At 39.5% G+C, this 24927-nt stretch overlaps 1 protein-coding gene across 3 annotated transcripts in view; it reads left to right on the forward strand.

Annotated features, from left to right (window-relative positions):
• LOC108101961 (UDP-N-acetylglucosamine--peptide N-acetylglucosaminyltransferase 110 kDa subunit) overlaps positions 1-24927 on the forward strand; it is a 68696-nt gene that overhangs the window by 474 nt on the left and 43295 nt on the right. For 2 of the 3 annotated variants that reach the window (XM_043208436.1, XM_043208434.1), the window contains one exon: positions 14265-14475. In XM_043208436.1, the coding sequence (XP_043064371.1) occupies positions 14265-14475 (211 nt within the window). Of the gene's footprint in view, positions 1-14264; positions 14476-15803; positions 16049-24927 lie in introns of those variants that run through there. The other variant, XM_043208437.1, reaches the window with a different exon arrangement.

The following is a 24927-nucleotide window of genomic DNA, read 5'->3' on the forward strand; positions in this document are numbered from 1 at the left end:
ATGTGCAAAACGTTTTATTAAACTTGGTGGATTTCAAACAACCTTAAGAAAATGTTTATGACTTATCACTCAACTAAAAAATCTGTGCCCAAATTTCCTTAAAATTAGAAAAGAAATGGAACCGATAATAACAACAATTTAAGATTTTACTGTTAAAAATTTTTGTTATATTCTGCTGTCAGTAAGAGGTTGGTTTACCTTTTCACATTTACATATGTACAGTGGCTCGCAGCTTATTTCAACCAGCACCGCAAAAAAAACTTTAAAGCCATATGTATATCTAGCAAACCTTGAGAGCTAATATAAAAATTCAAATGGGGATTTGTAGTGTGAGCCTTTAACTTAAAATTTTTGAAAACATTTTTTTTTTTTTTAGCATTTTTTAAATATTTAATAAAAATTTTTAAACAAAAATGCTGCTTAAAATACTGCATAAGCTTATTTCAACCAGCTGAGAAAATATATTTTTTAACTGACTTAAATGAAAAAACCAAGAAAAATTAATACTTGTTTTGGCCACCATTGTTGCCAATGAACATTTTAAGCCGTTTTGACATCGATTCCACCAGCTTTTTTCTCCCCAATAGGACTATTTTTCCTCACTCTGTCACCATAGCGTTTTTTAGAGCAGATTTGTTAAAAAACTGGCTTTTTCTGATATTTTGGTACGGAATTGCCCAGAAATTTTTGTATTATGTTTATGTCTGGTGCCTAGGCAGGGGGTTCCATCACATGTAGGCAATTCCAAATCAGCCAAGACTGTACAATATCCGATTTGTTATTTGGGTCATTGTCTTGGTAGAATCGAAAATCCTCCCGATTTCCAATTTCTACCGCATTTTGAAAAAAATTGGCTTTCAAAATTTTAAGATAGTGAACCTTGTAAATCGTAGACTTTATAAAGTGCAGTCTTCCGACGCCAGCTGCCGACATACAGGCCAATACCGTGAAACTACCGCAGCCATGCTTAAGGGGTTATCCTACCCTGGAGGCCCAAAAAAAGGCCTATTTTCGTGAATTTTTTTCAAAGCTCCTGGGATATTCTTACAATTTTTGTTTATTGAATATGAATATACAGTCGACTCTCGTTATTTCGAAACTCGAGGGACTCTTGAAATATTTCGAATTATCGAGTGTTTGAAATATCAAATGGTTCGAAATTTTCGAAAGAACTTTGTTGTACTGGCTTGCTTTAAATCACAATTCTGCTGCTCACACTGCTCAATAACTTTTTTTAAGAGAAAAAGTGCATGAAATACTTTTTCATCACTTTCGTTTTGTAGACATAAGCTTTGTAAGGTATCAAATGAGGATCTTGCTTCCTTAACTGAAACCTCTGCCAAAGGTTCTTTATACTTTCTAGGGCTCATAGCTAACACTAACTTTTAATATGCATACCAACGAAAGAGTAACAGTAACTGAATAACTACACAAACCAATTCGTAAGAAGTGTGTGCGTCAAAAACTACATAATCAAAACAAAAACAAAGGCAAGTTTGAACTTGTCGCAAAATTTTTTTCTCTGCAACTTTGAATTGTCGAGTGTTAGACGCTGATGAGTTCGAATTAACGCGTGGTTTTGTTAAATATCAATGATTTTTTCGTTCGAATTACCAAGTGTATGAAAATGTATTGATTTAGTTCGAAATATAAAGAGATTTCGTAGGGACCTCGTGATAACTTTGAATTATAGAGAGGTTCGAATTATCGCAGGTTTGAATTAACGAGAGTCGATTGTATAATGCTTCAACTATAATCTGTAAATTTTTGAAAAGAAAATATTAAAAAATGAGCGAGTGAGAATGCCTGAAAGTTGGCCCCATCAAAAATAGTGCCCTGGCGGTAGTCAAATTTTCTCCGCCAATTTTCATCTGAAATCAAAAATTCAAAATTTTTCTTTAAGTGTATGTGTCTGACTCGTGTTTGAACGAAGGATTTTTTTAAAAATTAAAAATTAAATTTTTTACAACGTTTTTTGTAAAAAATTACGTTGTTTGCATACATTTTGACCATACTTCGTCCTATAAAATAAGTTCTATTTGACCAAACAAAAAATCCTTCGTTCAAATACGAGAAAAACATGTCTAAAAGAAGTGTGCAAAAGGAGAAGTCGATCGGTGCAATAGTTTTAGAGAAAATTTGACTACCGACTTTGAAAAAGTCGTTTCGAGAAAAACGCGTTCAAAGTTTCAAACCCTTTGAAACCCTCTGGAAAAACGGCGCTTTAAATTTCCCCCATTTCTACAGTTTTCCTCCGATCGACTTGAAATTTTCGGACAACATTCCTTACACTTTTTACTATTATATAAAAATTTTTGAAAAAAATGAATTTTTTAAAAGGTCAGGGGTAGGATAACCCCTTAAATGTAGTATTTAGATTCTTCGCCTTAAATTTGCCAACGACCACTTGTGCAAGAATTTAGCTTTTTGGAGACGAGTCCAAAAGTAATATTTCCGGCTCTGATGAAGCCAGACATGTTTAGCGTAAGTCAAATACAGAGCTCCAAAGCAAGAATTTTTTTTTATAAATCAAGGCTAGTTAAAAAACTTGATACTAAAAAATCATAGTCGTGTGATGAAAAACAATGACGTTATCAATTAATTTGCATTAATTCTATATATTAGGTTGTCAAAAAAGTCTTGCGGTATTTTTATTGAATTTTCAATTGTTCATAAAATTGGTTACAATAATGCGATTCAAGTCAAATATGCCCCGTTTTGTTCGATGACGCGTTCCCAACGAGATAATAATAATAATTGGCCATCACAACCCTTGACGGGTCACAGCCTGTTGCACGATTTGCCTCCACGCATCCCTGTCCTGGGCGCGCCTTCTCCAGTTGGCAGCACCGGATGTAGACAGGGCTTCCATCACCTGGTCTTGCCAACGCATCCGGGGTCGTCCTCTCCTCCGTTTCCCGACAATTACCGCATCAAATACCTTACGGGCCGGAGCGTCTTCTTCCATACGGGCGATGTGACCCAGCCAGCGGAGTCTGTGAATTTTAACTCGACTGACTACATCAACATCCCCGTACAGCTCATACAGCTCGTGGTTCCATCTAATGCGATAGGCATCGCCAACGCAAATCGGACCAAAGATATTACGGAGAATCTCTCTCTCTGCGGAGCGCCGGCTCTCTCTGCAAAAGAGCAATGCATACTTTTCTTTCGTATCGACAGCAGAAGCACCAACAACAAAAGCTTCTGCAGTAGTCGATCAACCGCGATCGTTAACCCCAACACCTTCCAACGAACTCAAGCCTATTCTTAACGAAAGGGCGCGCTCTCTTTCTCCATATATGTCAGCGACGACGCAAAGCGGGGTAAGCGACAAATGCATTTCCCCTCTTCCTGGCCCTGCCTCACCCCAACTGCCCACATGCCTGGCCACGGTTACCAGCACAGTAACGTCATTAGCAACTGTAAATGCAATGACAACAACAACATCAGTTTCGTCGGCATGCCCAATACAGTCGAGCGTTTTACCTGCTGTCTCAGCGAATTTATCAACTGCAGCTAGCGCAGCACCGTCAGAAGCTTCAACTAAAAAGCAAGGTCCGTCCATACAGACTGGCATGGATCGCTACATAAACATTAAAAGAAAACTAAGCCCACAGGGCACGAAAATGGGCAACGCCGCAAAAATCAATAGGGCTTTCCCAAGCCAAGGAACCGTGCAAAACTCTAATACTGCAAATAGATTTCAACTTTTGGCTGACACGTCCGATGAAATCGCTTCTACACTTTTGGATACGGACAAAAAGAAACCGAGGCCGCCTCCGCTTTACATTCGAGAGAAAAACTCCAACAACCTCGTTAATATAATAATCGATCTGATTGGTAAAGATAGCTTCCACGTAATCCCCTTGACTAAAGGAGAAATACATGAAACAAAGGTCCAAGTCAAAAGCGAAGAAAGCTTTAAAAAACTGACGGAGCTCCTAGATGCCAAGAAAAAGAACTACTACACCTACCAGCTAAAAAGTAGTAAAGGTCAACAAGTTGTTATAAAAGGAATAGAACCAGACGTAAGCACTGCTGAAGTCGAGCAGGCACTAAAAGACAAAGGTTTTAACGTAAAAACAGTTATAAACATACGTAACCGAAATAAACAACCGCAACCTCTCTTTAAAGTGGAACTTGCACCTGACTCTAAGGCGCTTAAGAAAAATGAAGTCCATCCCATCTACAATCTCCAGTTTCTAATGCATCGCAGAATCACGGTTGAAGAGCCGCATAAACGCAATGGCCCAGTCCAGTGCGCAAATTGCCAGGAATACGGACACACCAAATCTTACTGCACACTCCGCTCTGTATGCGTCGCCTGCGGAGGGCTGCATACCTCAGCTAAGTGTGAATTAAAAAATGAGCCAAATAGCAAAAAGTGTAGTAACTGCGGAGGAGACCACACAGCAAACTACAGAGGCTGTCCAGTATACAAGGAGTTAAAAAGTCGGATAAACCAAAGAGTCTCAACAGCACGATCTCACCACACACCATTGATACCCTCTAAACTCACACCTGAAGTCTTCTTTTCGTCAGCAGCCCGATCATCACTCGGCAGTTCCACTACAAATAAAAACGTAAGTTTTGCAAGCGTTTTAAAATCGGGTCATGCGAGCCCCGCTTACAATGTCCAACCACCACCTACAGTCTCTCACCAACTAGCAGAGCACACAGAAAATAGAATGGAAACGATGATGCTCAGTTTGCAACAAAGTATGGATGAATTCATTTCATTTATGCGGACGACCATGCAAAGTATGTTGACAAATCAGAATATTTTGATTCAGATGCTCCAAAACACTTTATCAAAATAATCAATGGCTCCCCTGCGCATTGCACTGTGGAATGCCAACGGTGTTTCACGGCACAAACTTGAGCTAGCACAATTTATGAACGACAATGAAATCGACGTAATGTTACTTGCAGAAACCCACCTTACCAACAAATATAATTTCCAAATCCGAGGGTATATGTTTTACAACACCAATCATCCTGATGGAAAGGCCCACGGAGGCACTGCAGTCCTGATTAAAAACCGCATCAAGCACCACTTTCACAACACGTTTGCTACTAACTACCTGCAAGCCACATCTATCAATATACAGTTGGGTTGTCACAATCTAGCTCTAGCAGCGGTATACTGTCCTCCTCGATTCATGATATCCGAAGCCCAGTTTACTGACTACTTCAACTCACTAGGCAAATACTTCATAGCAGCAGGAGACTACAACGCCAAGCATACGCACTGGGGATCTCGCCTCGTGACGCCGAAAGGTAGACAACTGTATTATGCAATTATAAATCCTAGCAACAAACTTGACTGCGTTTCCCCTGGATCACCTACACACTGGCCTAGCGACCCCAGAAAACTGCCAGACTTGATAGACTTCGCAGTTACAAAAAACATCCCACGAAATCTAATTAGCGCCAGTTCTCTCTCGGATCTATCATCAGATCACTCGCCTGTACTTTTTATCCTAAACCAACAGCCAGTTAGTAATGACAGCCCCGTCATGCTAACTTCTAGAAGCACAGACTGGCTCAAATTCAAAAAATACGTAAGTTCGCACATCGAACTTACACCACAGCTAACCGGCGAGGACGACATCAACAGAACCGTATGCATGCTAGAGTCAGTTTTGGCCTCAGCGGCACGAATCGCAACACCACCAAGGCAAAACACAACACATAACATAAAGCATACAAACGCAGAAATAGAGCAGCTAGTCCTAGCAAAGCGTCGTTCCCGACGTGTATGGCAATCTCTTCGATCGCCATCTGCAAAGCAACAGTTAAAAGAAGCTTCACGCAGACTCACCAAGGCACTACGACAAGAAGAAGACAGGTCCCAACATCGCTATATAGAACAACTATCTCCATTCAGCTCAAAATTCCCACTATGGAAAGCCCACTCAACACTGAGCCCTCCAACAGTAACGGTTACGCCAATAAGGACTCCTGCAGGCTGCTGGGCCAGAAGCGACAAAGACAGAGCCGACACATTCGCTGCCCACCTTGAAAATGTGTTCCAGCCAAATCCAGTAACAAACGTGCGTAATATAAGATCGCAAACTGAAGACGACCTTCCTATTGCCGAACCAATTGTATTTCGACCATGCGAAGTCATAAAAATTATAAAAGAGCAGCTACAACCGAGAAAATCTCCAGGCTGCGATCTAATAACTCCAAAAATGCTTATAGAACTCCCACTATGCGCCGTTGGTACCATATGCCAGCTGTTCAACGCGATGACAAGACTGGGCTGCTTCCCAAAGAGGTGGAAAAAGTCAATCATCATAATGATACCAAAACCAGGAAAAGACCACACCCTCGCCTCCTCATACAGACCGATTAGTTTACTTTCCTGTCTATCAAAACTCTTTGAAAAATGCCTTCTGACCCGTATCATACCATACTTCAGAAGACATAATATTATCCCAGCACATCAATTCGGCTTTCGCGAAAAACATGGAACTATCGAACAGGTGAACCGCATAACTTCAGAAATTCGAAGTGCATTTGAAAATAGGGAATACTGCACTGCGGTATTTTTGGACGTCTCCCAAGCATTCGACAGAGTATGGCTTGACGGCCTAATGCATAAAATCAAAATAATGCTCCCTAATAACACGCACAAACTCTTGAAGTCATATCTTTACAACAGAATATTTGTGGTGAGATGCAATACTTCCATATCAGCTGAACGTAACATCGAAGCAGGAGTTCCTCAAGGGAGCGTTCTCGGGCCAACTTTATACCTACTCTACACTTCTGATATTCCTACGAGCAGTCAACTGACTATGTCCACGTTTGCCGACGACACCGCGATCCTCAGCCGATCTAGATGTCCACAACAAGCCTCAGCGCAACTTGCGGCACATCTAGAAGTAGTGGAGAAATGGCTCTCAGACTGGCGAATAAAAGTAAATGAGCAAAAATGCAAACAAGTAACATTTACCTTAAATAGACGAAACTGCCCAAACCTTACACTAAACAACATCGTGCTCCCCCAGTCAGATGATGTAACATATCTTGGCGTACATCTCGACAGACGGCTTACCTGGCGCACGCATATTGAAGCTAAACGAACTCATCTAAGGCTGAAGGCAAATAGTTTGCATTGGCTGATCAACTCCCGCTCCCCACTCAGTCTGGACTACAAGGTCCTTATCTACAATACAGTTTTGAAACCAATCTGGACTTATGGCTCCCAGTTGTGGGGCAGCGCCAGCAACAGCAACGTAGAAATCGTGCAGAGAGCCCAAGCAAAGATCCTAAGAATTATCACTGGGGCACCGTGGTACGTTCGGAGTGTAAATATTCAGAGAGACTTGAATGTACTCCCCGTCCGAGATGTAATAGCGCAGCACATGCAAAATTACTACACAAAGCTGTCAACTCATCCAAACCACCTCGCTAGAGCATTGACGTTGGTATGTAGCCGCTCCCGCCTTCGTCGTAACGACCTTCCCATCCAGCGATAATTATTAGGACAGTCTAACATAAATACAGTTTAACAAATTGTTAGAATAATGTAGTACTTTAAGATTTTAACACATTTTGTTAGTCTCGTAAGAGAAGATTCAAAATAAACAAGCAAAGTCTAAAAAAAAAAAAAAAAAACACTCCAAGAGCGGCTGCATCGGATTGCACCACTGTCCAGCACTCCGCACCATATAAGAGTACTGGAAGAATGAGCGTCTTGTAGAGTGTTATTTTTGCCTGTCGAGAGAGAGCTCTACTGTTGAAATGCCTACTGAGCCCAAAGTAACACCTGTTGGCAAGTGTGACTCTCCGCTTAATCTCTAGGCTGGCATCGTTTGTGCTAGTTATAGCAGTGCCAAGGTAGATGAATTCCTTGACGGACTCAAATCTATAGCTGTCTGCAATCAGCTGAGAATCAAGACGCCGCGATTCTCTGCTTGCATGTTCACTGCTAGTCCTACTTTAGCCGACTCTTTTTCAATAGCCCCAAAGGCTGCTGTAACATCACGCATGGTTCGGCCAATGATATCAATATCATCAGCGTAACCAAGGAGTTGGACACCCCTGTTTGACAGAATCGTGCCCGTCCAATGCACACCAGCCTTCCTTACAATACTCTCCATTAGAATATTGAAGAGCATGCAAGATAGCGAGTCACCTTGTCTGAGACCACACTTGGTACTAAAGGTTTCGGATTGGTCGTTTCCTACCTTGACAGAGCTGATGGTGTTGCTCAATGTCATCCTGCAAAGAATAGATGATGGGTGTCGATCTGGATCTCATAGGACTTCTCCAGGATTTGGCGCAAGGTGAAAATCTGGTCAATAGTGGATTTGCCAGGCCTGAACCCGCACTGATAAGGTCCAATCAGTGCTTCGGCATGGGGTTTCAGGTTTTCACACAGTACGCTCGAAAGGACCTTGTATGCGACTGGAAGAAGACTAATGCCGCGGTAATTAGTGCGCAATGTGGCATCACCCTTCTTCAGGACAGGACAGATCATGCTGAGGTTCCAATCTTCGGGCATGCTCTCCGTACGCCATATCTTGCTGATTAGTTGGTGCATGCTCCCTACCAACATATCACCAGCTGCCTTAAACAATTCAGCCGGCAGGCCATCAGCACCTGCAGATTTATTGTTTTTGAGTCGTTGGATTGCATCCTTGACTTCGACATGGCTTGGGGTCGGTACATCTATATCAGTACCATAGATTGGGGTTTGTGGATCATAATCTTCATAGCCCGTGCCAGAGCCAGCTAACAGGCTTGAGAAGTGATCCCTCCATAGCTTCAGCACAATCTCTGTATCTTTGACTAGGTTTCCGTCATTGTCCTTGCATGCAACTCCTCCAGTCTTACAACCTTGGGTCAGACGCTTAACCCTCTGATAGAAGTTACGAGCTTCATTTCGGCATCTGCTGCTCTCTATGCTTTCACACTCTCGCTTTTCATGTTCTCTTTTCTTGCGTCTGAAAAGGCGTTTCTCATCCCTTCTCCTTAACCTGTAGACCTCAACAACAGCCCGTGTAGCCCCAGCTTGCAGTGTTCTTCGGTAGGCGGCGTCTTTTGCAGCTGTTGCGTCCCGACACTCCTGGACATACCATGGATTCCTTGTTGGGGGGCGCTGGAATCCAATGACTTCTTCTGCGGAAGTTCGCAGGGAGTGGGATATGAGCGCCCACTGATCGCTGATGTCTTCAAGTGTTGGAGTTGTTCGGCTCAATAGGCCACAGACTTGAGTGGAGAATGCATCCCTTATCTGTTGTGATTGCAGCTTTCCGATGTCCAGCCTTCTCAGCAGTCCTTCAGCAGTCCTCCGTGCAACCTTCGCAACACATAACCGTGTGCGAATCTTAGCTGCAACAAGATAATGGTCGGAGTCGATGTTGGGACCCCGACAGGATCGCACGTCGAGTACGCTAGATGCATGCCTTGCATCGATCACAACATGATCGATCTGATTTCTGGTCAGTCGATCGGGAGAGAGCCACGTCGCCTTATGTATGTCCAAATGACGGAACCCAGTACTACGAACTACCATATTATGCGCTGCAGCAAAGCCTATTAATCTGAGACCATTGCTCGAGGTGGTCTCATGTAGACTAAATCGCCCGACGGTGGCACCAAAGATGTCTTCTCGCCCAACCTTGGCATTAAAGTCCCCAAGGAGGATTTTAATGTCATGAGAAGGGCAGCGGCCGTAAGCTCGGTCGAGCTCCGCATAGAAAGTATCCTTGGTTATATCGTCTTTTTCTTTGGTTGGAGCGTGCGCGCATATCAGGCTGATGTTGAAGAATTTGGCAGTAATTCGGATCGTTGCAAGTCTCTCGTTTATTGGCAGAAAGTGAGAGACTCGGCGCCGCAGTCTGGTGCCAACAACGAAGCCACAGCCAAATTCATGCCTTTCTGGATGGCAGCTGTAGTAGATGTCGCAGTCCTTCTTCTTAATGCAACCTTGCCCTATCCATCGCATTTCCTGGATAGCAGCGATATCGGCCCTACATTTTTTGAGGGTATCTGCTAGTTGTTGAGCAGCACCTGGTCTGTACAGTGTTCGTACATTCCACGTGCATACTCTCAAATCATTGTCCTTTTTTCGTTTGCCATGGTCGTCAACGTTAAATCGGTCCCGTTCCGAGGCTTCTTCTGCTTCTTTCATTGAATTTTGGTTTTTCTATGGGTGGATTTCAAGTCCTACGCCACAACCTAGTTTGAAGAGCTAGGACTCTCGTCGCGCGCTTTAGTTTGCCACGCAACGGAGGTTAAATGGCAATCCAGGGAGAACCACGTGGAGGTAGTGCGTCGGCTTGAGGAGATCAGTGATAAGGATCATGCTGGCATTCACCAAGTTGAATGCAGTCAGACACTTTGCCTTATATGCTCTCCCCCATCCCCCCAACGAGATGCCAACTTCATAATGCCCCTCTCATAGAAGCTCGCTTCCCTATTGGCAAAAAACTCGGAGAGCCAATTTTCACAGTACTCTCTTGTGGCCAACTTCAGACTACCAAGCGCGTTCGCCATGGACAGAAACAGGTGATAATCACTTGGTGCGAGATCCGGACTATACGGTGGATGCAAAAGAACCTCCCATCCGAGCTCCCGGAGCTTCTGGCGCGTCACTAAAGATGTGTGTGGCCTGGCGTTGTCCTGGTGGAAGACAATTCGGCCTCTGTTGATCAAAGATAGCCTCTTCTGCATGAGTGCTGTCTTCAAGCGGTCCAGTTGTTGGCAGTACAGGTCCGAATTGAGCGTTTGGCCATAGGGGAGCAGCTCAGAGAGGATTATTCCCTGCCAAACCCACCAAACACACAGAAGAACCTTCCTGGCCGTCAATCCAGGCTTGGCCACCGTCTGGGCCGCTTCACCGCTTTTCGACCACGACCGTTTGCGCCTTACGTTATCGTAAATGACCCACTTTTCATCGCCAATCACCATACTCTTCAAAAATTCGATTTTGTTGCGATTAAGAAGCGATTCGCATGCGTCGATACGATCAAAGATGTTTTTTCGCGTCAATTCGTGTGGCACCCATACATCACCATTAGTGACTCCAAGCTTCTTCGCAATTTTCGACGACAGGCCTTCCGGAGCGTGGCGCATCTTCAACCACCTCTACCCCAGAACGAAAACGTTGAAACCATCGTTGTGCGGTGGAAATGGAAACTGTATCGGGTCCATAAACTGCACAAATTTTATTGGCGGCTTGATATGCATTTTTGCCTTTATCGTAGTAGTACTGTAAAATATGCCGTATTTTCTTTTTATTTTGCTCCATGATTGCGACGCTATAACTAACGAACGACTTAAAAGAAAAGTCAAGCAATCAATTAGCGCGTGAAATGAGCTTTCCAAAAAGGTATAGTATGACCTGATGCGACGAATAAAACAAGAACTACGCGCTTTCAGCGCCAATTAGCGAAAATACCGCAAGACTTTTTTGACAACCTAATATAAAAATGGAGACAAAAAATGTGCGGAATCGCATAACAGCTTGTTTGTACCTGCCAGAAGAAGGTTATACCATAAGAAAATTTTGGGAAAGCCTTCTTGAAAAGTCGCTAGCGGCTCAACAGATGTACACAATGTTTTATGTAAAATTCTAAAACACACTACAAAGATCATAGCTGCGTTAATATTGTGTATCGATGAAGACGGTAAAAAAATATTTAAACAAAAAAATCGAGTGAGCTTAACGCAGGTTCTCACCTTGTGGCAAAAAAAAAATTGATTTTTTTTTTTTGGCTTATCGTATAGATATTGGGTTGGCAAGAAAGTCATGTCGTTTTTTTCAATACTTTCAAAGATGATATGATAAAGATTATATCAGGACTTATAATTAATCAATTATGTATTGGCCGTTTTGTTCGACCACTAATGACCATCTTTCGGGCAGCTGCATAATTCCGCGCTCGAAGAACTTTTGGTCTTTTCCAGCAAAGAATCGAGACAAGTGGTTTTCGACAGCCTCATCTGAATCAAAGTTTTTACCATTCAAAGAGATTTGAAGAGAGCGAAACAAATGGTAATCTAAAGGTGCTAAGTCCGGACTATAAGGTGGATGTGGTAGCATTTCCCAATTCAGCTCCGTTAATTTTTGCCGAGTGACCAAAGATGTGTGGGGCCTAGCGTTGTCATGGTGAAAGACTATACCCTTGCGATTAGCTAGTGCCGGCTCCTTTTCTTTAATTTTTTCCGCCAAATTGAATAGCTGGCGACAGTACACATCTGAATTGATGGTTTCATTCCGTCCCAGCAGCTCAAAGTGCACTACACCCTTCCAATTCCACCAAACAGACAGCATAATTTTCCTCTGATGGATATCGGCCTTTGATGTGGCTTGGGCTGGCTCATCTTTCTTGCTTCTTGATCTTTTTCGTTGGACATTATTATAAACAACCCACTTTTCGTCGCCAGTAATGATCCGCTTCAAAAAAGGATCGTTTTTAATCCGTTGCAGCAGAGAATAGCAGATGTTGATACGCTTAGTTAGGTGAATTTTTTTAAGTTATGCGGAACCCAAACATCGAGCTTACTAACGTAGCCAAGTTTCTTCAAATGGTTTTCAACCGTTGTATGCGACACTTTGAGCTTCTCTGACATCTACCGCGTTGAATAACGCCGGTTTTCATCCAGCAAAGCCTGAATTTGTTCGTCAAAAACGGCCGGTGGTCGACCAGAACGTGGGGCGTCTTCAACTCCAAAATCTCCAAGCCTGAATTTGGCAAACCAGCGCTGACATTGGCGATCACTCATGGCATCTTTACCATACACTTCGCACAATTTTTCGCGAGCAAACTATGCCGAAAATGCTAACTTTGGTCCTCCATGTTTAATTTGCTATAGCTTCCACAAATGTTATCGAATAATTACCAAATTTTCGTCGATAGTACCTAAGACAATAAGCTTTAAAACGATACTAAAAAGTGTGACCCTGGTGCTCGATTAGTCGTAAATAAATTAGATTAAAAACGATTACTAAAAAAAACGACATTACTTTCTTGCCAACCCAATATATGTTCCGAAAATGTTCCCAAACGATTTCAGATCCAAATTTGAAATATTACAAAGTTACAGGCCCTTACATGGGCCTGTATTAATTTTAGAAAATAATTAGTGAGAAAAAAAGCGCGAAAATCGAAATTTTTTTTCAAAAACTAATAACTTTTGCAATTTTCATTTTTTCTTTCTGATCCTGGTTCATTTTATGCACAGTACTGTACACTTTAAGAATCTTTTTGGTTTTTGTGTTTCCGATTACCCGTTTTGGCTGAAACACTTCCGTAAGCGGGACACCTTTTTGCGGAAATGTTGCAACTGAGGAACGCCCCCTCCCGCCGCTTTTTTGATTTTGAAATTTTTTTTCGCAAAATAAATATGTTTTCAAATAAAGTTACAAACTTCAGATTTTTATCTTAAACCGTTTTCTCAAAACAATTCTTTAAAAAATGTCCATTTTTCGGCCCTACAAGGTGAGAACCTGCCTTAAACAATTGAAAATAATGCCTGCTGTTATACGATTAAGGGTTGGACGGCGTTCGCGCAATGTAATAAATAGTCAGAACTTCCGTAAAAGTCGGACGCAAGAGGAACGTGCAGAAATAAATGCATCGATACGTGCCCGAATAGCACAGCTTCGCGCTGCACAAACCCCACCTCAAGCCCGACAAAATAATAGAGGAAGACGAACCGCAAATGAAACTTGAATCGCGCTGCATTCCCATACAATTCTGAAATACCCTACAAAGATCATAGCTGCGTTGTTATTGGTTCATTGTCTGTCGTATGTCAGCATTGCAATGCACTGAAGTTTCGATTGGAAGCCCCCGGCTAATGCAGTGCAGGTGGCAAAATTAAATTGCACGTTTTGGCTCATCCACCAGAGCCATTGTATTCGCTACTTGAGCCTTTGATCGACTATGTTAATCACCGATTGGTTATCATTGGGAGAATGGATAAAAAATGCAGATATTGTGAAGCACTAAAATGGAAAGAAGAAACTCCAGGTATGTGTTCTTCTGGTGGAAAGGTTAAAAAAAACCCGGGCGAAGCTGGGACGGGCAGCTGGTATAATATATTTTTGTAACCAAACTCCGAAGCTAAAATTGTCTTATTTCTTATTTCACACAACTTATGAGAACAGGCGAAATGTGTCAATGAACTACAAAAGTTGTTAATGCCATTATCAAGGAGTTTAACTACCCTATCATTTAAATTTACTAAATTCAGCATTATATATTTAAGCGATGTTGATATTTATTCTATTGTAGGTTTACTAGAGTTGGCTCATAGAGAATATCAAGCAGTTGACTATGAAAGTGCAGAAAAGCATTGCATGCAATTATGGCGCCAGGACAGTACAAACACTGGTGTCTTGTTATTGCTGTCATCTATTCATTTTCAGTGCAGAAGACTTGATAAGTCAGCACAATTTTCTACCTTGGCAATTAAGCAAAATCCAGTACTGGCCGAAGCTTACAGGTAAGTTTTTAAACTAATAAGTACTCTTTTATATTCCTTTGCAGAGCAAAGGGTATTATAAATTAGGCCAGAAGTTTGCAACGCAGTGAAGGAGACCCCATAAAGTACATATATTCTTGATCAGCATCACGATCTGAATCGAAATACGTCTGTACGTCTGTCCATCTGTTCTCCTGTCCGTTTCTACGCAAACCAGGCTCCCAGTTTTGAAGCTATCTTGCTGAAACTTTCCCAAAATTTGTGTAGTTATTTCACGCAGTATATAAGTCGGAATGGGCCGGATCCGGCGACTATATCGGATAGCTCCAATACGAGAGATTGAAAAAACAAAAATTATAATATTTTATCATATCGACTTGATTTCTTCCAGATGGTGATTTTTAACTACTGTCGAATTTCGAATTAAATTTTATCAAAATTGGATAACTCTATCATATAGCTCCCATAGGAAGGATCGAAAAATTTATATATAAATATTGGGTTGGTAAGAAAGTCGTCGTTTTTTTTGCAATATTTTCAAAGATGATTTATTTATATCAGGGGATCAGCTTTGAAACCATTAAATTGTTTATAATTTTTTTTCTGAACAAATAAAAAAATTGCAAGTAAAAAACTTGAAAGGCAACATTAATACCTATTGAAAAAAATTATTTTTATTATGTGACTACTGGAAGCGGAGATAATATATTTCATATATAGAAAAAATAAATTTAGAGTAAAATCCTTTTACACGTGTCTAATAAAATCTTCCATAAAAGCTGAAAAAAAATTTTCATTCAATTCTGAGATATGAAAAAAAAAATTCTCGAGTCCGTACGATTTGTAAAAGAATGTCCCCTATATAGGATAACTAGGAGACTTGTTTGCATAGAAACAGATAGGAAGATTAAGTTCGTGATCACTGCTTTGCCAACTTCTTATGCCAACTTTATCATACGAACTTAACTTTAAGAATATCTTTAAGTCAAGAATAAAAATCATAAAAACCGGAAAACTATAATATACCAAAAAAGCTGCCATAGAAAAGATCGAAAAATTTTTATAGCTTTAAGAGAATAAAAATAATAACATCGTGGTTTTTCATCAGACGAGCACGATTTTTAGAATAAAGTGTTTTTTAACGACATTTGAATTTCGATTTCAATTTCATAAAAATCGAACAACTATATCATATAGCTGTCATACTAGTATGAACAATCGTTGAAAATAAAGAAAATTAATAGAAAAATCGTCGTTGCTTCAATGTTGTTTAGCTTTTATGTATTTTGTTCGACATATTTGATGACTGCAAGGGTATACATCGTCCTTTCTTATTTTTCTTCTTGGAGAGCCCTGTACTCAGCTATTGTGAAGGGGCGGGCTTCATCTTCACACTTTGCTTTACACACATAAGGGATTCCAAGTAAGACCTGTGACGACGAATACCGAATAAATCATGGAATACATCGATTTGGACCTTTATGTGGCATCCCGTGACAACGCCCAGGAGATGGGAGTTAGTCAACAAACCGTTTAAACCATCTGCAGAAGGCCACGTGAAACTCGACACATTTTTGAAGCGGTTAAAATTTTTTGATTTGTATTTTTTTTTTTTTTTTTTAAAGACCAATATATCAAGAATATTGTTTAAAAATGTTAAGTCAATCAGAGTCAAACTAACAAAGTTACAGCGTTTTAAGGGGGGGATAAGGTTTTAAAGGCCAAAAAAAGGGCCATGTTTGATTTTTTTTTTTGCGGCAAAATGAGTAAGTTTATTTTATTGAGCTTAACTTTTGAAGAGTATTAGAAAAAAAAATTATTAAAAAATATTAAGAAATAAGCCTGTGGCGGTTAATCTTCCGAAGCGCCTAAAGAAAAAGTTGTTTTGCGGTGAACATCATAGGGCCTTAACGGATCATCTTAAAAATAAAATGTGATATGCGTTGTAAAGATAATAAATTTCCCGAGGTAATCAGGAAGAGATTTTTTTTAATTTATTTTTTGTCTATTTTTGGGAGCACTTGAAAGTAAAAAGTGCGATTTTAGCTTAAAAATCGGTGTTAATTTATTTTTTAAAAATAGAAAAAAATTAAAAATTAAAAAAAGCTCTTCCTGATTACCTGCGTATTTATGTTGAGAATTCGTGTTAAAAATTTGAAAAGGATCGGTTCAGTAGATTTTGAGTTCTGATGTTCACCGACTTTCAAAATAACGTCTTCAAAAAAACAAAGATTTGAAGTTTATTTATACGTCAAAACAGTCCAAATTCGGTCGTTTAAGGGGGGGTAATTAATTTTTTTTCAAAAACTAATAATAACTTTTGCAGTTTTCAATTTTTTTCTACTGCACACCTTAAGAATCTTTTTGGTTTTTGTGTTTCACATAAACCGTTTTGTCTGAATCATTTCCGTAAGCGGGACATCTTTCCGACGACATGCCGCCACTGAAGAACGCCCCATTCCGCCCCTTTTTTGATTTTTTCAATTTCGAAATTTTTTTTTCGACCCCACAAGGTGAGAATCTGCCCATTTTGAAAGGGAAAAAATAAGATAATAAAAAAAAAAATCATAAAAAAATGCAAATGATGCCTATTCGCACAGAAAAAAAGGAAGTAATTATTTTTTAATGTGTGGTTTTTACATTGGTTTACATTGAAATACCAATAATATGTTTTAGTAAAAGGTTAACCGTGGTAAATTATTTTCAAACAGTGCTTTCGCGCATCGGCTTGTGGCAGAGGATTATATTGGGTTTAAACATAAAGATTCTATAAGTAAATATACAGTATTACAGTATATTACAAACCCCGAAAATTTGTGTTGATCGTATAGCATTTTTGTTCAATGATTTGGGTTCTCGAAGTATTTTCGCCACGAATGCAGTTTACAATTTTCCACACCCCATTTTACGCTTACCAGAGCGTCCGCTTTTTAGTTTAAACGTCGATATCTTGTTAACTATTTAAACTAGAATGTTGAAATATACCTGCAGATTGAAGATTAAAATAAAAGTGACACTTTTACGCCCAAAAAAAACTCGACACTTTTGTGTTACAACATTAAAATGGTATATGTCGGATCGAATGAAACGGGGCCTACTTTGTTCTCTTGGTCAGGACAGGTGAAGCGGGGCCTTCTTTAATGTGAAGCAGGGACAATTAAAAAGGAAGTTAGAAATTGAGTGAAAGCATGGCAGAGCAGGACAGATTTAGACTGCTGCCAAGTGAGGTCTGTTCGTTAAGCGCTGACATACATGTTAGAAAGAGATGGCTAACAATGTATAAGAATGTAGTAGAAAGTATACATTTGGAAAGTAGACTCTTCAGAAAGCGCCTGTCCATCGAACGGAACTTGCTGCTGAGAATTTTAGTTAAAGTGATGGATAATACAAACGACCCTCCGACATCAGAAGTGGGATTCGCCTTGCCTACAGACAATACTCCTGGACAATATATGGCAGCGTTGGAAGCCCAGAACCGAACCCTGATGGAGCTAATAAAATCTATGCAGACACCAAGGACTTCGGCAGCGGACGATAAGGCTACGCATGTCACTTTACCCAAATTTAATCCCGATGGTGGCGGAGCAGACGCCTTAGCTTGGTGTACAACAGTCGACCTCATATATAGAAGAAGAAGAAGATGTACGAAAAGCGTGTGGACTTTTGCACTGTGGCCCCGTCAAAGGGAAAAATGAATGTATCCGGTGAGCTCATTCCATTTTGCTTTGATTCCGGAGTAGAGTGCTCATTAGTTAAGGAAAGTGTTGCAGAGAAATTTAAAGGAAAAAGACTTAATAATATTGTAAAACTTAATGGCATAGGTAACGACTTCATCTGTAGCACAATCCAAATTCTTTCCAATATAAATGTTGAACAGTATTGCTACACAGAATAGATAAAAAGCCCCATGTTGTTGAATATTTTATATTTTATATAGAATAATAGTTAAGCTTAAAAATAACTAATTCCCGGAAAACTTAGATAAAACCTATGAACTGCGAAAGGGAGTTTTATATAGGAAAATACAAAGAAACAGCAAAACTAAATGTTTGCCTGTAATCCCTAGGGCATTTAGATGGGCAGTGATTAATCACGTCCACGAATCTATTATGCATCTAGGTTGGGAGAAAACGTTGGATAAAGTTTATGGTTTTTACTGGTTCGAAAACATGTCGAAGTACGTTCGTAGGTTTGTCGAAAATTGCATCACCTGTAAATTAGCTAAGCCACCAGTTGGAAAAATGCAGACTGAATTACATTCGATTCCTAAAATAGAAATTCCGTGGCACACCCTACATATTGACATAACAGGAAAGATGAGTCGGAAAAAATGACTTAAAGGAGTACGTTATTGTTTTGGTAGATGTGTTTACGAAATTTGTTTATTTTTATCACACCTTAAAAATTGACACTGAAAATACTATCAAGGCTGTTAGAGCCGTCGTGTGTTTGTTTGGAGTACCAAAGTTTAAAGGTCTTTTTGAAATAATTGAACTATTAGATGGAGATCGGTACACTTTAAAATCTTTAATTAGCAAAAGAACTTATAAATATGCGCATGAGTTTTTGAGGGCATTGCCAAATAGACAAATAAATAATGAAGTTGATAAAGATTTAGACGACTTTAGTGCAGATGGTTCTGATTCCCATGTGGGGAATGATGATATGAAAGGCATGGTGGATGCCTTGGAATCCCAAGAGGGGATAGAATAACCGCACCATAACAGAAGGAATTGTTATGGCGGGGGTTAGTGATAACCGCACCATAACAGAAGGAATTGTTATGGCGGGGGTTAGTGATGACCGCACCATAACAGAAGGACTTGTTATGGCGGGGGGTCAGTATGTGGGTGTTAAAGGAAATACACCAGTTGATAAAGCTATGCAATTAGTCAAGTCTGAATTGTAAATTATGATTAAAATGAAAATGTAACTTGTGAAATGTAATTAAGAAATCAATTGGTTTATTTTGTCTAAATGCCTCAAAACTTATGTAAAGAAAATGTAATGAAATGTTTGTTGATAATGAAATCTAATGAGAACTGAAATTTGAGAATACTGTGATTTTAAGGTCGAACCGAATGAAACGGGGCCTACTTTGTTCTCTTGGTCAGGACAGGTAAAGCGGGCCCTTCTTTAATGTGAAGCAGGGACAATTAAAAAAGGAAGTTAGAAATTGAGTGATAGCATTGCAGAGCAGGACAGATTTAGACTGCTGCCAAGTGAGGTCTGTTCGTTAAGGGCTGACATACATGTTAGAAAGAGATGGCTAACAATGTATAAGAATGTAGTAGAAAGTATAAATTTGGAAAGTAGACTCTTGGGAGTCAGTTCAGAAAGCGCCTGTCAATCGAACGGAACTTGCTGCTGAGAATTTTAGTTAAAGTGATGGATTCTACAAACGACCCTCCGACATATATATGGATTCGACTTTTACCTTACTTTTACTTTACTTTTTACCTTCGAATTTACCTAAGCCAATACACACACCAAAGCAAATGTTTACACATAAGAAAAATCAGGCACTGTAGCCAATTCAAGCACCATACATACGTCTGGCTTCATATCTGAGTAATAGGTATCTTATAGTCGGCCCACCCGACTAAAGCATTTTCTCTCTTGTTTTATTTTGCATTTATAAACAACTAGAGGTCCTGTGTCCGCTTCGCTGGTCAACACAATTTAACAACATAAAAGTCAATGTTGCAACATTTTTCAAATATATGGAAGTATAGAAAGAGTTTGACTTTTCCACTTGCGCAGAACAATCCAGCCGTTTCTCTTTTAAACTTTAACGCACTGCAATATCGGTATATAGTCGCCATTGGTCCAATATCTAAATTTTCATTATCACTGTAGTTCGCAGTGGGGTCATATTGGAATGCCAAGCGATTGAATGATGCCAATGATCTCCATGTGCTCATTTGTCTTTCTTCGCTTAAGTTTTGTGAATATACTTGTTGCTGGCTTGGATGTCTGCGGCCAATGTTTGCACGTCGTCCTCTAAGCATTTTGGACTATGGACAGAGTGGTGAATTTATCCTCAAATGCACGATCCACAAAATTTTTACAGTTCAACTTAAATTGAATAAAAATTTTTTTTTTTTTTCACAATTTCACAGTGAACACAAAAATTGAGTTAAAATGCTATGGGAACGTGTTTGTCAGTGTGATGAGGTAGCAACTCACTTTATATGCGACAATATTGCAATTTTCTTACGGATCCCTAATTTTTTTCAAAATAAATTATAGCCTATTTAACTCCACGATAATATAGCTTTCTATCGGTGAAAGAATTTTTTAAATCGGACCAGTAGTTCCGGAGCCTATTCGCTGCAAGCAAACAAACAAACAAACAAACAATCAAACAAATTTTACCTCTTTATAATATTAGTATAGAGTATAGATATAAGTCCCAATAAGTCCCGGGATTAACGTAGAGATGACGCTAATAATGTCATGTGTATACCATGGTTCAGAGTACCAACCTTTTTTTTTTTTTTTTTTTTTTTAATTTCGGTTCTTAATTATCTAATCTTCTCTAAACGAGAATAACGACAAGTATTCAAATCTTAACCTAATACATATAATTAATTAATTAAAATTAAGTTTTTTTTTTGGTATAACGGCCCTAGCTATTGTTGCTGGGTGGGGAAATCTCTTCGTCGGAGTCGTGTGGGGCTAGTGTTCCACGTTAAAGACCGCGCCAGCCTGTTTGGATGAGCCTGTAGCTTGATCGTATACTTTGCTTTTACTTTGTCGATTTCCTGTTTAACAGATCCCACGTGATCCTTGTGAATATTTTCATTTCGTATGTACCACGGTGCACCCGTTATTGTTCTTAGTATTTTTGATTGGGCTCTCTGGATCACTTCTAGGTTACTAACCTATGATGACTTCAGTATTTTGTGGGTGTTCTGTGGTAGCAAATTTTGAATTTTATAAATCAGCCGTCTAACCAAACGCGGTCGAAGGCCTGTACAGTACTCTCGACTATCAAATGTATTTCGTATCTCTGCGGTTATTCGGTTTACTTGTTCAATGCTTCCGTGTTTCTCGCGGAAACCAAATTGGTGGCTTAGGATGGTATTGTGGGACTGCAGGTGCTCTTTTATACGATTCAGCAGAAGCTTTTCTAATATCTTTGATAGGCACGGCAGAAGACTGATTGGCCTATATGATGAAGGCTGGGACTTGTCCTTTCCGACTTTGTGGATCATAGTGATGGCAGACTTTTTCCATTGTTGTGGATAATAGCCCCATTTCATCATGCTATTGAATATCGTGGTGAGAAAATGTACTGCACAGCTCGGCAATTCCATAATCATTTTAGGGGAGATTAGATCGTGTCCTGGCGCTTTCTTTTTTCCTGATCCTCTATCACTCTTGTCACTTCTCTTGATTCGAATGTGATAGGCAGGGTAGCCTCTGGAGTGTTGATTGTTGGGAGCATAAAGCTGTTTGTTGATGGAAGCGGTTTGAAGACCTTTTTCAGATGCGCAGCAAATACATTCGCCCTCTCTTCGTTGCTGCGAGCCCACTCTCCTGTTTGTGTGTATAATGGCGATTCGCTTTCGATTGGTGGACATATGGTGGACGATTTAGCTTTCCACAGTGGATATCGTCTGAGATTCTGGAAATAGAATAATTGAGATCGATTATTTTCATTTTTTAGAGCTGTGCGTAGAAGATAGTTAGCTGTTTTAAGCCGCTCCTTCGAGGCAGGTGATCTGTGGGCTTGCCACTCCCTCCGAAGCCTTCTCTTATTGCGTAGCAGTTCGTAGATATGTCCAGAAGCTCGATTGTTGCTAGAATTAGAATTAAAATTACAAGCCGATATAATAGGTGTGGAGTGTTGAGCAGCTCGTGACTTAACAGACACTGGTGCATTAACTGAGCTGGCAATCTCTTCTTTTTGGTACATGTTTGGGAAGACATCAATATGGGTACTTACTAAGTGGGCCATTCTTTTACAAATCGTACACCTTTTTTTGCGTCACAATTCCGATTTTTGTCAAAATTTTTTTCCAGGTGTAGGAAGCAAAATAAAAAGACACGTGTATCGATATTTTGCTTAAAAATTTTTTTTTACAAAGTTATGATTTTTGACAATATCAAGGGTTTTCTCTATCCTTGAAGACGTTAAATCATATTAGTAACAAATTAATCATTATATCGACATTTCAATGCCGATCCCCACAACTTATTTAGTTGAAAAAAATCAATTTATTATCCCTATGTTTCGCTTAATAACCAGTAAAAGGAATTAGAGTGGGGTCTTCATCAGATCAAGAGAAATTAAATAATTTTCGACTCTTCGCGCAGCGCGCGCTCCACATGCTGCCGAAGCGCGATCAATGTTATTTTATATCTTATTACCTAATAGAGACCCCACTCTAAATCCAAGTGTTTGTTCTTAGGAATGACGTATAGAATTAAATTGTAATTATTCTAATTATATATGTTGTGGGGATCAGCTTTGAGACCATTAAATTGTTTATAATTTTTTTTTCTGAACAAATAAAAAAATTGTAAGTAAAAAACTTGAAAGGCAACATTAATACCTATTGAATAAAAAAAAATTTTTATTATGTGACTACTGGAAGCGGAGATAATATATTTAATATATAGAAAAAATAAATAAAAACTATTTTTTTTGAGTAAAATCCTTTTACACGTGTCGAATAAAATCTTCCATAGAAGCTGAAAAAAATATTTCATTCAATTCTGAGACATGAAAAAAAAAAATTTTCTCGAATCCGTACGGTTTGAAAAAGAATGTCCCAAGTAGAGGTGGAGAACTGTCGATAGTCTGCGCCATCGATAGCGCTTGATAGTTTTCAAAAGCTATCGACTATCGGCGATAGCAAAGAAAATCTATCGTCGATAGCGCAGAGTACACTCAAAAAAAAATAATTTAATTAGTGTTTCTAATGATATTTATTTATATATAAAGTATTTATTTATAAAGTATGACATTGGTTTCAATCTTTATATGAAAAGAATAAATAATTTTTATTCGAATTATATGATTTTGTTTTTTTAGGCTTACCTTAACTTCTTTCTATAAATTTATATATGTTCGGCGTTTTCCTTTAATTAAATGTATATGTCGGATCAAATGAAACGGAGCAGGACAGATTTAGACTGCTGCCAAGTGAGGTCTGTTCGTTAAGCGCTGACATACATGTTAGAAAGAGATGGCTAACAATGTATAAGAATTGAGTAGAAAGTATAAATTTGGAAAGTAGACTCTTGGGAGTTCAGTTCAAAAAGCGCCTGTCAATCGAACGGAACTTGCTGCTGAGAATTTTAGTTAAAGTGATAGATAATACAAACGACCCGCCGACATATACATATACTTTTATTATTATGTATTGGGTTGGCAAGAAAGACATGTCGTTATTTTAGTAATCGTTTTTAATCTAATTTATTTACGACTAATCGAGCACCAGGGTCACACTTTTTAGTATCTTTTTAAAGCTTATTGTCTTAGGTACTATCGACGAAAATTTGGTAATTATTCGATAACATTTGTGGAAGCTATAGCAAATTAAACATGGAGGACCAAAGTGAGAACTTTCGGCATATTTTGCTTTTTTACTTCCAAAAAGGAAAAAAAGCGGTCGAAGCTCACGAAAAATTGTGCGAAGTGTATGGTAAAGATGCCATGAGTGATCGCCAATGTCAGCGCTGGTTTGCCAAATTCAGGCTTGGAGATTTTGGAGTTAATGACGCCCCACATTCTGGTCGAACAAATTCATTCTTTGCTGGATGAAAACCGGCGTTATTCAACGCGGGAGATGTCAGAGAAGCTCAAAGTGTCGCATACAACGGTTGAAAACCATTTGAAGAAACTTGGCTACGTAAGCAAGCTCGATGTTTGGGTTCCGCATAACTTAAAGGAAATTCACCTAACTAAGCGTATCAACATCTGCTATTCTCTGCTGCAACGGATTAAAAACGATCCTTTTTTGAAGCGGATCATTACTGGCGACGAAAAGTGGGTTGTTTACAATAATGTCCAACGAAAAAGATCAAGGAGCAAGAAAGATGAGCCAGCCCACGCCACATCAAAGGCCGATATCCATCAGAGGAAAGTTATGCTGTCTGTTTGGTGGAATTGGAAGGGTGTAGTGCACTTTGAGCTGCTGGGACGGAATGAAACCAACGGAGCTGAATTGGGAAGTGCTACCACATCCACCTTATAGTCCGGACTTAGTACCTTCAGATTACCATTTGTTTCGCTCTCTTCAAAACTCTTTGAATGGTAAAAACTTTGATTCAGATGAGGCTGTCGAAAACCACTTGTCTCAATTCTTTGCTGGAAAAGACCAAAAGTTCTTCGAGCGCGGAATTATGCAGCTGCCCGAAAGATGGTCATTAGTGGTCGAACAAAACGGCCAATACATAATTGATTAATTATAAGTCCTGATATAAATAAATCATCTTTGAAAGTATTGAAAAAAACGA

Source organism: Drosophila ficusphila, unplaced genomic scaffold (assembly GCF_018152265.1).
Source record: "Drosophila ficusphila isolate 14025-0441.05 unplaced genomic scaffold, ASM1815226v1 contig_47, whole genome shotgun sequence".
Classification (NCBI taxonomy): domain Eukaryota; kingdom Metazoa; phylum Arthropoda; class Insecta; order Diptera; family Drosophilidae; genus Drosophila; species Drosophila ficusphila.